At 37.8% G+C, this 14,961-nt stretch overlaps 2 protein-coding genes and 1 long non-coding RNA gene across 7 annotated transcripts; 2 read left to right on the forward strand and 1 right to left on the reverse strand.

The window, feature by feature from the left end:
• The first annotated feature begins 106 nt into the window (after nt 1–106).
• Nucleotides 107–7,154, forward strand: mtmr2 (myotubularin related protein 2). Of its 2 annotated transcripts, none has more exons than XM_077546561.1 (16): nt 107–328; nt 919–1,003; nt 1,094–1,117; nt 1,205–1,271; nt 1,344–1,438; nt 1,507–1,611; nt 1,772–1,876; nt 1,961–2,044; nt 3,209–3,358; nt 3,713–3,901; nt 3,981–4,166; nt 4,959–5,165; nt 5,236–5,328; nt 5,399–5,512; nt 5,658–5,834; nt 6,207–7,154. In XM_077546561.1, exons 1-16 carry the CDS (start codon nt 249–251, stop codon nt 6,363–6,365), a joined length of 1,920 nt encoding a protein of 639 aa, XP_077402687.1. In that variant the 5' UTR covers nt 107–248; the 3' UTR covers nt 6,366–7,154. The 2 variants fall into 2 exon arrangements, with proteins under 2 accessions (XP_077402687.1, XP_077402688.1); XM_077546562.1 differs by having other exon boundaries at nt 1,208–1,271.
• A 504-nt stretch (nt 7,155–7,658) lies between these two features.
• On the forward strand, nt 7,659–14,714 carry fam76b (family with sequence similarity 76 member B). 4 transcript variants are annotated; one of them, XM_077546565.1, is made up of 10 exons: nt 7,659–8,313; nt 9,708–9,772; nt 9,864–9,918; nt 9,998–10,153; nt 10,226–10,407; nt 10,492–10,542; nt 11,759–11,836; nt 11,910–12,045; nt 12,135–12,236; nt 13,624–14,714. In XM_077546565.1, exons 1-10 carry the CDS (start codon nt 8,227–8,229, stop codon nt 13,711–13,713), a joined length of 1,002 nt encoding a protein of 333 aa, XP_077402691.1. In that variant the 5' UTR covers nt 7,659–8,226; the 3' UTR covers nt 13,714–14,714. The 4 variants fall into 4 exon arrangements, with proteins under 4 accessions (XP_077402691.1, XP_077402692.1, XP_077402689.1 ...); XM_077546566.1 differs by having other exon boundaries at nt 11,913–12,045; XM_077546563.1 differs by having other exon boundaries at nt 9,998–10,407.
• LOC144036167 (uncharacterized) lies at nt 8,443–12,578 on the reverse strand. Its single transcript, XR_013288598.1, has 2 exons — nt 12,469–12,578; nt 8,443–11,970 (listed from the first exon to the last, which is right to left on the reverse strand). It is a non-coding gene; the product is annotated as an uncharacterized LOC144036167 (long non-coding RNA).
• Nucleotides 14,715–14,961: the final 247 nt, after the last annotated feature.

The raw sequence follows: 14,961 nt of genomic DNA on the forward strand, positions 1-14,961 counted from the left end.
TAAAGAGATTTAGAATCAGCGTTTTTTTTTTAAACAAAATTGATTACCAAACGACCAAACCTAGAGGCTGCAATTCTTATTTTGATCGAAAGGAGGCGCTGCAGAGGTAGTTCTCTATCAGCGATTGAGGCTGCTGGGAAAACATGGCAGCTCCCTTTTGTTGATAGGATTTTAGTACTGTATTCTAGTGGGGAATTAAATACCCTTCAAGCTACACGGCAGCCAACGATTTAAGAGAACAAAATAACATGGAGAAGACTGGAAGTGTCGACAGTTTGGGCTCGAAGCAATCCTCTTCTCGGCATCCGAGTGTTGATTCATTGTCCAGGTACCGTTGGTTAAGCTAGCTAAAAGTTTTGCAACTCGCAAAAATATTACTTGTGTGTTAATTCTATACAACTGAAAGTTGCACCTGCTCTAATAAAATAAGCGTGAAGCTTTTAGCAAACCACAAGTAGATGTCTCGCGACAAAATGACTACTGCATTGGACAGTTTAGATTGGGCTGTCAAAAATCAATATTGTGTTTCATTATTGTACTACCGATAAATACTACAAGGACAGGAAACGGTTCAAAATATTTGTAGCAGATGAAGAAGTCGAACCAACGCCCACATGACTATATATATTTTTTTAAATCAGCGTTTCGCCTTGCTCCTCATGCATGACTAATGTCAGACGATTTTGGGTGTTGAAATCAATCTACATCGCTAAGCAGCAGTCAATGCGGATGTGTTAGGCCATGTAACAATACTTACACTCAAATTATTTAAAGTACATCATCCATCCTATCTACCGCACTTGGAAGTGGGATTGTCTGTTTTAGTAGCGCCCAACTGCGATTTTTGAAACCTTAACTGACAATTCAATTGATTTGAAAATATCTGCATTGTAAAACAAAAGCATTATCTCTTAACAGCTCTGAGCGTTCAGCCCAAGTTAAACCTTCCTCTGCCATGTTGTGTGAGACGGCCACCTCAGCAGAGTTTTCCCCAGAAATCAGGGTTTGTATAGAACAGAATGCGGTTAATCTCTAAATCCTCACGAACCTCAATTCACCACATAACTGACCTGCAACTATTTTCTATTTTTAGGTCAAGCCCAAAACTCATGCAAAGGTAAAAAAACAACAACTCTCAACAACAATTATGGCTGTATAATTACTTAACAGGTCTTCTTCACTCCTAATTTTCTTTTGCCTTTAGCAGTTTTTTAGAGATTCTGATAAAGAGGAACCACAGTTACTTCCAAATGAAGTTGTGCAAGATATGGGTATGAGTGTTTATTGTACGCTTCCTTTGTGCTTAACTCTTAAAGTGTTGTAATAATGATTTAATTTTACAGCTCAAGACGTCACCTATTTCTGTCCTTTCACCGGAGCACTGCGTGGAATAGTGACAGTTAGCAACTATAGACTCTTCTTCAAGTGCATGGACAGGGTACGATGTTTCATTCATCTTTCACCCCATACAAAATATAGACAATACAAATACTTAATAACTTTTAGGAGCCCTCTTTTGTACTGGATCTGCCACTTGGGGTTGTGAGTCGTGTGGAGAAGATTGGCAGTGCATCAAGCCGCGGGGATGTGTCCTATGGCCTCGTCTGCAAGGTGAGTTAGCACAAGTGTGGTCATAGCGCATTGATATTTGTTGATATGTCAAACAAAGAAGACTACATGACTACATTAGGCAACTTATCGCAATCTAATGTAATCCAATACAAGAGCTGCTGAGTCCTGTGTATGACCATGACCTGCTTGCTCTCTGCAGGATATGCGCAATCTGCGATTTGCACACAAACAAATGGATGACACCCTCAGGAAGTCCATTTTCGAAGTGTTGATGAAATTCGCCTTTCCTGTCTCCAATGGACTGGTGAGTGATAAATCAAGCATGTTGATGTCCCTTTGGAGCTTGTAGCCACCCACCAACTGATACATTTCCTCCTACTCACCACAGCAAATATTTGCCTTCGAGTATGGACAAGTGTTTCCAGAGAATGGATGGAAGGTGTTCGACGCAGTCGCTGAATACAAAAGACAGGTATTGCATAACAAATTCTGTAAAAGCATTTCAATACAGCCCAATACGGTATGTGGTTTAGAACAATAAAACCAGGGTGGTTTATCTTTCTAAGGCAAGTCTGTTAAGGAGTGACATTTAAGTAATGTGATGCAAAACAAATGGAGGATTTTTTTTCTTTCAAGGAAGATAATATCACACTGTCAACCAGTCAAAAGACAATGGGGTTGTCAGGGATCTGTGGATCTCAAAAAAATAAATAATATTTAAATAGTAGAAATTAATATGTTTTTACATATTTATTTTTATTCTTTTGAATAAAATTTTCTTAAAATGAATTAATGATTTAGTTAAAAAATTAATAATATATATATTTTTAAATCCACATTTTTAAGTTGTTAGAAATAGAGGTAAAAGGTACCGTCGATTAAAACTTCTTTTTTTTTAATCTAAAAATGTCCAAAAGTGACCATAAAATGTCCAAGAAATACTGAAAATTTTAAGTTGTTAGAAATAGCGATACAAAAGGTACCGTAGATTAAAACTTTTTTTTAATGATCTAAAAATGTCCAAAAAGTAACCATAAAATGTCCAAGAAATCCTGAAAATTACCATAAAATGTCTTTGGAATTGCTAAAAAAAAAAAAAAAAATTAAGTCATAAAATAGTATATAATATAATATAAAATAATAATAATAATAATAATATAAAATGTCCAAAAAAAGAAGAAATCCCCCAAATTGCCGTAAAATGTCCACAAAATAAAATACAAATAAAAACAAACAGAAAATTGATATTTAAAAAAAAAAAAAAAGGCAGACAAAAATCCAAAAGCAGAAGACGAAATATACAAGAAAATGAATCTCAAAGTATCTCTAATTAGTACTTGGGCCCTCAGTAGATTCATTCATCATAATATTCAAATGTCTTGCGGCTCCAGACAGGTTTTTTTGTTATTTGGCCTAAAACGACACTTAACAGTAAATATTGCTGACCCCTGTTCTAAGTCTAACATAGTTTACCATACTAGGGTGTCTTAATTTGTTTTTGTTGTTTTTTTTACCCTTTTCATAATTTGGAAATGTAAAAGTCATGCAAATTAATATGTACATTAACTATTTTGCTTGTTTAAAACTAGTAAATGGTCAGAGACCTTATAACTTTGGATACTTGTGTGTGATAAAGGGCATTCCCAATGAAAGTTGGAGGATTACAAAGGTAAATGATCACTACGAATTGTGCGACACCTACCCATCAACTATGGCCGTTCCGGTCAACATTCCAGATGAGGAACTAAAGAGAGTCGCAGCTTTCCGGGCCAAGGGAAGGATACCTGTGAGTAAATGTTCCTCATCATCATCGATGCAGCTGTTTTGCGGGGAAATTCTGACATATGGGGAAGTCTAATTCAAAGTTTTCTTCACTGCGCCCCCTTGCGTTTGCGGAATATGAATTGGGTAGAAAATGCATCCATTGTTATCCATCTCTGGGGTGGCCATTTTGCCTTATATTGCCACTTGTTGTCGTCTGAAAATGACATCACATTAAGAGTTCATGGGTTTGGTTCACAAGCTAATATTCATCAGAATATCTTGTTTAGACTATTCAACATTTTTTTACTTGGTTTCACCTTTAAACACACAGGAAATTAGTTCTCTGTTGTGAGTAGCTTGTACTAATATTTTCTAGGTGCTGTCCTGGATCCATCCAGAGAGTCAGGCAACAGTGACACGCTGCAGTCAGCCCATGGTCGGGGTGAACGGGAAACGGAGCAAAGAGGATGAAAAATACCTGCAGGCAATTATGGACGCTAACGCCCAGTCACATAAACTCTTCATTTTTGATGCTCGACCCAGTGTTAATGCTGCTGCTAACAAGGTTTGTGCTATATTAATAAAAGCAACAGTCATGAACAAATGGTCAACCTTCATCGCATCACTTTTTTTTCGCACCTTAGATGAAAGGTGGCGGATATGAGAGCGAGGATGCTTATCAAAATGCTGAGTTGGTGTTCTTGGATATTCACAACATCCACGTAATGAGAGAGTCGCTCCGCAAGCTGAAGGATATTGTTTACCCCAACATTGAGGATTCCCACTGGCTTTCGAATCTGGAGTCCACTCACTGGCTTGAGCACATCAAGGTGAGACAAATGATGTGCTGCTCCAATTATGCAACTGGGGTGGAATAAGGTACAAGAATAAAATATTAAGCAGTGCTTTTTGTCAAGAGTTTGCAATCGTGGAAAAAAGTTAAAGTAAGAAGAGATATTATAACAAACAGAACAGTGTGTTAGCGTTAATCCAATGTTCTGAGCTAATTAAAGCTGTACCAGAACAGAAAAATGCAGAATCCAATACATAGACATTTTCTTCTACCTTTCGTCTTCCGTTTATTTGTATTTTTTTATTATTATTTTTTTCATACTTCGTTTTTCACACAATTATAGAATTTTCTGTTTTTCTGTCAAATTTCGGACATTTTTGGCAATTTGTGGACATTTTATTGTAATTTTCAAGACTTCTCCTTTTGTTTTTGGACATTTTTAGCCAATTCTTAAATGTTTTCTTTTTTGCCTTTTAAAAAAAACGTATGACTATTATGTACATTTTATAATAATTTTGGGATTTCGTCTTTTTGTTTTGGGACAGTTTATCGTTAAATTTTCTTTTCTGTCCTCTTTATTAAATTCTCTGACATTTTTGGCAATTTCGTGGACATTTTATGGTAATTTTCTGCGTTACCTCTTGTTTTAGGACATTGTATGGTTACTATTTGTTCACACCGTACACACTTCCTGGTTTGAACTCGGGAAAATTGCGACTTCCGACCATCCTCGAATGCAGCATAAAACCTGCCATTTTTTTTGCAGTGGTGTGTAGACTTTTTATATCCATTGGCCATTTCAAGCTTTGACATCAATTGTGTTTTATAGTTGATCATGGCAGGAGCGCTACGCATTGCAGACAAGGTGGAATCTGGCAAAACGTCTGTGGTAGTGCACTGCAGCGACGGCTGGGACCGCACAGCGCAGCTCACCTCACTGGCCATGCTCATGCTGGACGGTTATTACCGTACCATTCGTGGATTCCAGGTGCTGCTGGAGAAAGAATGGCTGAGCTTCGGGCATCGTTTCCAACTGGTAATCTGTTGCACACACTTCTTAAATGACGGTGAGCTCTCTTTTAATTACCGACTCCTCTGCCTTTCAGCGTATCGGCCACGGCGATAAGAACCACACAGACGCGGATCGCTCACCTGTTTTTATTCAGTTTGTCGACTGTGTGTGGCAGTTGACTCGCCAGGTAAGCAGCTATGTAGCCTGTAGCATATGTTTGAATGACCATCAGTAATGACGTAACTGTTTTGCTTTAGTTTCCTGCAGCTTTTGAGTTTAACGAATTCTTCCTGGTGACCATCTTGGAACATCTGTACAGCTGCTTGTTCGGGACATTCCTTTGTAACAGTGAACAGCAGCGGCTGAAGGAAGTACGTGCATTCGGTTTCCCATGAAATCTTTTGTGCAGTGGTTAGAAGTATCCCCATTGAAATGAATGTAAATTCCAGTATTTATCTATAATAAATCTGATAAGTGTTTATTGGGACAGAATAATTGGTTGCTTGTGTTTCACAGGAGATTCCAAAGAGGACGGTATCCTTGTGGTCGTACATTAACAGCCAGCTGGAGGAGTTTACTAATCCTTTGTATGTAAACTTCTCCAATCACGTGCTGTTCCCTGTAGTCAGCTTACGGCACCTGGAGCTCTGGGTGGGCTACTACATACGTTGGAACCCTCGTATGAGGCCTCAGGTAAGAGCTACCTGACTTCCGTGTCCCCAAATAAAACACTCTATACAGTGTTTCCTCATTTTCTGCTGCGGCTAGGTTCCAAAAAATACCCGCAATAAATGAAATCCGCAAAGTAGTTAGCTTTGTTTGACATTTATTATGTTTTAAGGCTCTAAAAACCCTTACCACACAGTTTATACACTTTTCTCATCGAGGCATTTACATTTTCTCATATTTCTCTCGTTTAAACATTCTCAATGTTCAAACCGTCATAATTTTTTATAAAAATAGATACATTACTGTAAAAAAAAAAAAAAGCATGCAAAATTGCACACAAAAAAATCTGCGATATAGCGAGGCTATAGCGAAGGAACACTGTTTATTTAATTCCAGGAACCGGTTCATCAGCGGCACAAGGAACTGCTGGCAAAGCGTGCTGAGCTGCAAAAGCGAGTGGACGAGCTGCAGCGAGAGGTGACCAATCGCTCAGCGTCTTCTGAGCGGGCGGGCTCTCCAACACGGTCCATCACTCCAGTACAGACCTTTGTTTGACTACCATCGCACCTATTAGAAGCGGGTGACATTCGTCACTCGAATACAATTTGCAAGGCCTAATCTAGCGTAAAACACTCCTATTATCTTCTTAATGTAATAATTGAGCAGCGTGTGTGCTTTCAACAGACGTGTAAGGATATTGAACACCATTTATCACATTGACTGACCACCAATCAGTATTTTTGGGTTTCTATATCCTAAAATGTTACTAGTAAGATATTTATGCGATACACACTACATGAGAAAAGTTAACTCTCCGATTCTGAAAAAGGTTCAGCTAATGTGAAAGCTTTCACTGGCTAATGGTTAATTTGACGTAAATATTCCACTTTTGTGTTATGAAAATGAAATGTATTTGTTTTTCAAACCTCTCCTTGAAGTTTGTGACCAAATGTTTAGTCTTTATTCATTGTGTGCCATTTAAGGCAACGTTATTTATTATCCCAATATAGACCTATTTTCAGTTTTAGAAGTGCTCTGCTTGTTCCCACGCAATACACAAGAGGGGCCTTTTACTCAGAATTGTAGTGTGTGTGTGTGTGTGGGGGGGGGGGGGGGGGGTAGCTGCCAATATACACTATAATGATATTCAAAGCAATGTAGCTACCAATATACACAATGATATTCAGCACAGTGTGTTATACAGCTCATAATTTGCATCACATCATCCAGTTCAAGTAATCTGAAAGATTATGTGCCTTGTCCAAAACGGCAAAAAAAACAAAAAACTATACAATTGTGATTGCATGTCATAAGGAAACTTGGAATTAAAAAATATTTTTAACAGTTTTTCTCATAATACAAACCCGGAGGACATTTATGCTAACAATCGCAGGTTTGATGCATTAATTTGTGCCTTTCTCCCACACTAATTGCAAATATTTTGAAGATTAGCATGACGATGTTAAGTTTTCCTTTTTATATAGCATTTGTGTTAAGTTTTCCTTTTTATATAGCATTTGCTTTGAGGCATTAGTCCCCCTTTTCCATATGCTTTAACAGATTTTATTGTTTTGTATTATTCTGTAATGTAGCAACATTTTAAAGGGCTTGTAGTTGGCTGCAGTGCTTTAAGCACTTATTACCGTTAAACTTCTTACCTGAAATTTTCACTGTAACTAAGAACAGTGTTAATTGTGTTAAAATAATTTTAAAATCCTTAATCTGTTGTCATGTTTTGTGAAATTGCCTGTTGCTTTTGAGTTTGCTGGTAAAATAATTAAGAGTGAAGCAGCAGTGCTATGCAAGCTGCGTTACTATTACAGTACAGCAGGGGTGAGCAGTATGAAAACATTAATGTATCATTGATTTAGAGTTTAGTTTTTTCTTCTAAATGACGAGATTTAGGATTTTAGCTTCACATAATTCGGTAATGTGATTGGCTGTGAGTATTTGAAAAAGTGAATCTCGCGGACTTCCGGGCTTCCAGTGACGTCATCGACCACATCCGCTGACATGAAGACGACGGCTTCGGTACGAAAAGAGAGAAGGAAAACAGGAAAAACCATCTTCGAGAACACTGGAAACTTGAAACATTTCTCAGATTGCATTTGTAATCTTTGCTTTTTTTCAAGGCGGAATAATTAAAAGACCTAAACCAGTCTGGTCACGTGGCGGTCGAGCGGACATAGATCAAATTTATAGTTTATTGTTCTTCGGCTCCCTCACAGCTTCCTCCTATACAGTGTTTAGCTGTGCTAGCTAGCATTAGCTGGTGATGTGTAGTTGCCATCACATTGTGCGCGTATTCTTAGTTCCAGTTAGCCAGTGCCAGTTTAGATAATAGCGCCCTTAATCCGGTCACTTTACCGCTGGACTGCTTTAGCTCGTTTAGGTTGGCGTCAATAGTTGGACGAGAATGGCAACGTCGGCTCTGTACGCCTGTACAAAGTGTAACCAGCGGTACCCGTTCGAGGAGCTGTCGCAAGGCCAGCAGCTGTGCAAGGTTTGTATCTGTAGAGGATCCCACAACTACATGATTTTTTATTTTTTTTTGCAAACAATAACAAGACACTGTAATGTAGGAATAAAAAAACATCAGGCCAGCATGCAAAAAAAATGTTCAGCAACAAACTAGAGTGTCAACAGGAATTTTTTATTTCCATTATTCACAATATGCTTGATTGCATTGAAGAATCTAGTCAAGTTTGAGTAATTACAGAGGGTGTGCTCAAACTTGCATTCCCATCGTCATTGGACTGCAGATATTGTCCAAATTCAAATTTATCTGATAAAAAAAAAATACAAAAAAAGTATCTGACACATAGTGACAGGGGGTTAAACCCACTTCCACTTAATGGCAGAAGGTACAATTAATCTAACCTGCTGCTACTTGATTTTCTTTTTAATGTTCAAAACAGGCCCAGATTTTGCAGCGGGTCATTACATTGGGGACCAAACTGATTGTAATTATGTCATTATACAGTATATGTTTCGGCTATCATAAAAGGGGTCTCGGAATATAATTAGCTATGCTTCCACAGGTCCATGGATCACAGACCTTTTTGAAACTCAGAGCTATTTCTTACCTACTGAGTAGTGCAAAGAGCTACCAGTCAATATGCTACACTTTTCGAATAAATCACTGCAAGTGTTTACATTTTATAATGATTATTTTTACATCATTCCTAGAAAATCAGTGTCCCATCACTAGTCACGTCATATGGTACCTCTTCAAAAATGAACGTTGTCCAATACAAAATATCTATTAAAACAATTTTCGACAATGTGTTGTAGTCTGTAGTAGGGATGTAACAATATCCAAACATCACGATACAATATCACAATATGAAGGTCACGATATAATTAGCACGATATTGTGGGGAGGTTGACGATATTAAAAAAAAAAAGAAGGTCACAATATTGTAAAAAACTAAAATAAGGTCATACAACAACAAAAAAAACAATGTTGTGCTGTTTTACATAACAGCAATGCATATTAACAACCTACAATCTCAAATAACACTTAATATTGAGGCACTTACTTGCTAATGCACGCACACAATGAATTCCTAAAATCCTACACATATTGACTTGGTTCACAAGCATATTACGTTCCCCTTCATCTGACCATTAGTGTGGATTTTAAACAGGAGGGCCAAAACATGCCTTGTGAAAATTAAACCACACAAAAAAAAATGTGTGGAAAGTTTCAAAGCTCTTCCACACAATCACCAGAACAACAACGTAAATAAAAATGAATTGTCCAGTTCACAATTATTTGTCATTTTGTTCAAGGGGTTATGAATATGTTTGCAAACCAATGATTTCTGATCAGGTTTTCTTATTACTAGTGTCTGATTGAACACGTGACAATATTTGACACTTGTTTTCTCTCAGGAGTGTCGCATCGCACACCCAATAGTGAAATGCACCTACTGCAGATCTGAGTTTCAGCAGGAAAGGTAACACACTGATTCAGAGGCTTTATTCATTCTATTATAGTGCTGCATTATTTCTCTCTGGGTTTGTTTAATGTGTGTCTATTTTTGACAGTAAAACCAATACCATCTGCAAGAAATGTGCCCAGAACGTCAAACAGTTTGGAACAGTGAGTCGCAACTTAACACTCTCTAATTTCACTTTTTATGTACATAAATAATTGTAACGTTCCGTCAATTTCTCTGCAGCCCAAACCGTGTCAGTACTGTAACATTATTGCGGCGTTTATTGGGACAAAGTGCCAACGTTGTACAAACTCAGAAAAGAAATACGGGCCACCTCAAACCTGTGAGCAGTGCAAACAGCAGTGTGCCTTTGACCGCAAGGAGGAAGGCAGGAGAAAGGTATCAGCCAGACACGTGATAAATGTTTTTGATTTAAGTGTCTGTGTCTTATGGGTCCACCTTGTCCCACAGGTGGATGGAAAGCTGCTGTGCTGGCTCTGCACTCTGTCCTATCGTCGTGTTCTGCAGAAAACCAAGGAGCAGAGGAAAGGCTTTGGCTCCTCTAACTCCTCGTCCCTGAATGAGAAAGACCATCACTCGAGGCAGCACCATCATCACCATCAACAACAAAGACACAGCAGCTCTCACCACAAGTGCGCCGACCGAATTTTTTGCTTTGTTTTGCCCAATTCAGTCCAAGTCTTGTATACTGTCTAAGCCCCATTTGTCTTTCGCAGACTGAGTGGGAGCTTGAGTCCTGAGCAGGAGCAAGGATTGTGGAAGCAGAGGTAGTTTTCCTTTTCTTTTTTTTTAATATGCCAATGGTATCAACTGGGGGTGTCAGGCGATTAAAATTTTGAATTGTAATTAACCGCATGACTTCAAGAGTTAACTCACAATTAATCGCCAATTTTATATCTGTTCTAACATTAAAGTGGGGGGGGGGAATATATATATATATAAACAATATAAACATGGCTGCATCTTTTAGTCATTGATACAGTAATTCCATAATTCTTCATAAAATTGAGTTAAAATTAAAAAGATGGACTGTACTGTAAAAAAAAAACGAGTGATATTGATTTGTGGTGGGGTCATTTTTCTGCCACTAGATGGCATAATTGCATTTGTAAGACAATAGTGACAGCTCAGTGCATTTTTCTTTTCATATTAAGAGCTATCTAATCTTTAACATAAATAACGTGTGAAATTCTGCACATTTTTAAAATTGTAAAATACAACTTGACACTAGTCTCCACAAATATATGCATTATTATAAAATTTATTACTGTTAAATTTGGGCGTGGATGTGTCTGCTGCGATGCAACTGTAATTCCCCCAGTACAGGCTTTACAAGTAAGGGGTGGTCATTAAAGTAGCACTAAGGAACTTTTCAACTCTAATAAAATATTTTCATAACTCTTCTGATGAAACATTGACTTAAACTAGTTGAATGGGACCTCTGGGGGGGGGGTCTGTATCATTTTTACTGGCACTAAGCAACTTTGAGGAGGATGGTAGGAACACTGCCACACAAAAAACTACAAATGTGCTAACTGCCTTATGGCATACGTCACTTCCCCCTTTCCCCATTCGTTACAAAGGCGGAAGTCAACAGGAATGCCGACGCACGATTACTGCTTTCCTGGCAGAAGCTGCAAAACTGAAAAGTTTTATCTGAGGAGACAAAAAAGAAAAGGGGAAGCTACCTGGATAAAAGGACATTCAAGGATCAACATTGGCCCGGCTTTCACTCGTTGGCGTGAGCTAAAAAAAACGACGCAATGTGCTTGTCTTCATGGGAAATGAGGTCTTCCTTCAGGCCTAACATTACCACTTTTGTCCATACGGCACCGCCATATCAACGTAAACTGAAACTAGTGTAGCTTTAACTGCGCATAAAAAAAAGGAGTGGCGTTAAAGGAACTTTATATTAACTCAAAATTAACGCACTAATTTTGACACCCCTACAACAGTATTTTTATGATCTTTTACTTTCTGCAGCCATAAATCATCTTCAATCCAAAAAGAGACTCCAAAGAAGAAACCAAAACTGGAGATGAAGCCATCAAATGGTGACAGGTATGCTAATTCCTTTTCACTAAATTCCTTCCCTCTGTTGATGTTTCTTATCAGTGGTCTGTCTCTTAAACAGTAGTTCCATCACCCAGTCCATGGATTCAGGAGGAACCGACAACTTCATTCTCATCAGCCAGCTGAAAGAAGAGGTGATGTCACTAAAGAGACTCCTGCAGCAAAGGGATCAGACCATACTCGACAAGGAGCGAAAGGTTGGTTATCATCCTCATTAGAAGAAGCAGCAGCACTGTTAGTTGCTCGCTTGTATGTTTACAATACTGACCGTCAATTTTGGCTTTAGCTAACAGAGCTAAAAGCAGACTTTCAGTACCAAGAATCCAACATGAGAGTCAAGATGAACCAAATGGAGAAGGCACACAAAGAGTCGATGGAACAGCAGCAGGTAATGGGCACAATTCATTTACTACGTATCAGAAATCAAGTTCCTAAATAACTATCCCATGCTAGAGGTCTAAAGCCATACCAGTACTTGTATATATCAGGGATCGAATGACTAAACATATTTGTAGTCAACTATACTTGATGAATTATTTCAACGGGCAAGCATAGAAACAAATAATTAAAACTCACCATTACACTAATTGAATTTGCTGTAATTAGTGTGAGTTACTTGCGTCTTTCTGTCCAGCAGACGAGCCGCTCTTGTCTTGTTTTCCAAATCATAGCATGTTGCAAGAGAAGACATCGCTTTTGGTAAAATACTTATACATTCTTGTAGCACCCGCACAGCAGTATCCGCTGAGATCAGTGTCATAAAGGGATACGTGTCACTTTGAGTGTCATAGAGCGAAATAAGTGCTATGGTTTTGTTCTATGATGATGAATGGGGAAAAAAATCATCTAACTCAAGTAAGTCGGACACAAAAATTGGTAGACATAAATGTATGTCTCTAATAAAATTGATCGTTTTAAAACTCTATCTGAACCATGTTTGGTCACTGTACCACACTGATATTTCTTGCAGTTGCACCCGCTGAGTCACATGGCTGCCAATGAGAAATACAGAGAAAGGCAAATTTTGATTTTGACATTTATGTCAGGCATTGGGTAAAAATCTGTGGACTTAATATAGAACCTTGTGGAACACTACCAAGTTAGCTACATCATCAAATTGCAACATCTGTCACTTTTCATGATCTTTGTGTTCTGTTTTTTTATGTTTCCTTTTTGTCATTATTATTAAATAGTTAAAGGGACTCATTGAGCCATTTTCAACAGTAAGAAAATAATATTTTTCTATATTAAATGTGATAACTTCATTATTTTTCATGAACAATTAATACCTTAAAAACAACATTTTCAAAAAAAAAAAAATAGAAACCATACTACAGACCAAAGAAAGACCTACATACCCAATGTAGCATTTTCCTTAAAATTGATTGAAATTAATGACAAATTTCTATTCTTCTCATTTCTAATATCTAGTTCCTGATCGTAAGTGCTAATACTTTGAAATAAGGTTTGATATTGGCCCGATACTGATAGCTGGTATTGATACTTGGCCATGCATAAAGAAAATAATTTACCCCGTATTATATATTTTTTTCCCATGTACTGTTCAGAAACTACTAAACAAAAATTCAATAAATATGCAATCTGCTTCTTCTTTGACAATCAGTTTGTTTTTGGTTCAATAAAAAAAAAAATAGCTCAGTAGTATGTGGAGCCTCGCCTCAAAACATTGTTTCCCAATAAGAACACCATCTTTTTTTTTAATGACATTATTCTAACCAGGCCATAACTCTGCATCATTGAATTGATTTCCTCAGGCGAAGAACAGAGAGCTGATGAAACAAGTGGCTGCGCTGTCCAAAGGAAAAAAGTTTGATCGGACAGGAAGTTCGCTGCTGCTGCCCTAACAATTTGCCGACCCTTGGGTGCCAACACAAAGCGACTTCATTTGCCCACTGTGAAAGTCTCCCTTCGCGGTCCCTCTACACCATCAGCATCAATCACTTCTTTGTTGGTCAATCCAGAAAGATCAAACAAAATCTCTCTACAAAACACCAACGTATTTTAGATATTTTTTGGGTGACTTTTTCACACTGGACTGTAGGATGCAACTTGGATGTGGGAGTGAGCCCTCATTTATTAGCACTGCCAGGTGAAACAAGCGTGGCAAGCATCAACAAATTCGCCGGATTTTTATAGGTATTCCACGCTGTTTTTTTGTATTTATTTAACTGTATTTCTTAGATTTTTTTCTCCCTCTTTATTTCCTGATACTATAAGAATATCCCACATTTGGGGGTTTCTTCAAGAGCTATTACTTATATTTTTCTAAATGATTGTGGAGGATGAGTTCTGGGAGAGACTGCGCAACTCTTTACAATGTATGCAAACATGAGGAGTGTGACAACTGAGCTGCTGATGATAACAAGACAGCACTCGGTAACACACTGTGAAACAATCAGTGAATATGTTGAAACTCTTCTGGATGGAAACCTCTATTGGCTGCCCTATTTCTCACACTGACACAGCCAAAGTGCTTTGCTGTTTTAACTTTGGTGGAACGATTGTAATACATACATGATTTTACCACCGGATACCTTTTGGGACTTCTTTAATTGCCGCTTTTTCCAATTTCTTTCTTTCTTTTTTTTTTTTAAGAAACTCTTTTAAATGTATTTACATTGGGGTCAGCCGTTGTATATTTAAACTCTTGCTTGTATCTGTTTTAGTGAATACAGTATGTGTATGGTGAGGCCAGTTTTAATGATCATTTATAGAGGATGCTTTTTAAAGAAACACTCCCTTCACTTCTCATTGGGCTGGTTTCATACTGTGCTGTCAAAGAACATTTTTGTAATTTTTCCCCTAAACCAAGTGTTTTAAAAACAATTAAAACTGGCTAAACTGATGACTGGCGTTTCTGTTTTAATGTCTATTTTTTTATTATGATTTTAAAATTAGAACGCAAAAACACAAAATAGGATAGATTTAATTGCTTGCTTTATGTTTCCCAACAATTTGTCCAGCAGACTACGTGTTTTTCTCATGCTCAAATGGTAAGGTCTTGCATTGCGTAAATTGATTACGACCCATTCTGGTGTGCGGGCTTTAGCCACATGGGGGCAGTAATACTTCATACAATTCATTGAAGTGTG

The sequence above is a fragment of the Vanacampus margaritifer genome, chromosome 16 (assembly GCF_051991255.1).
Source record: "Vanacampus margaritifer isolate UIUO_Vmar chromosome 16, RoL_Vmar_1.0, whole genome shotgun sequence".
Classification (NCBI taxonomy): Eukaryota; Metazoa; Chordata; class Actinopteri; order Syngnathiformes; family Syngnathidae; genus Vanacampus; species Vanacampus margaritifer.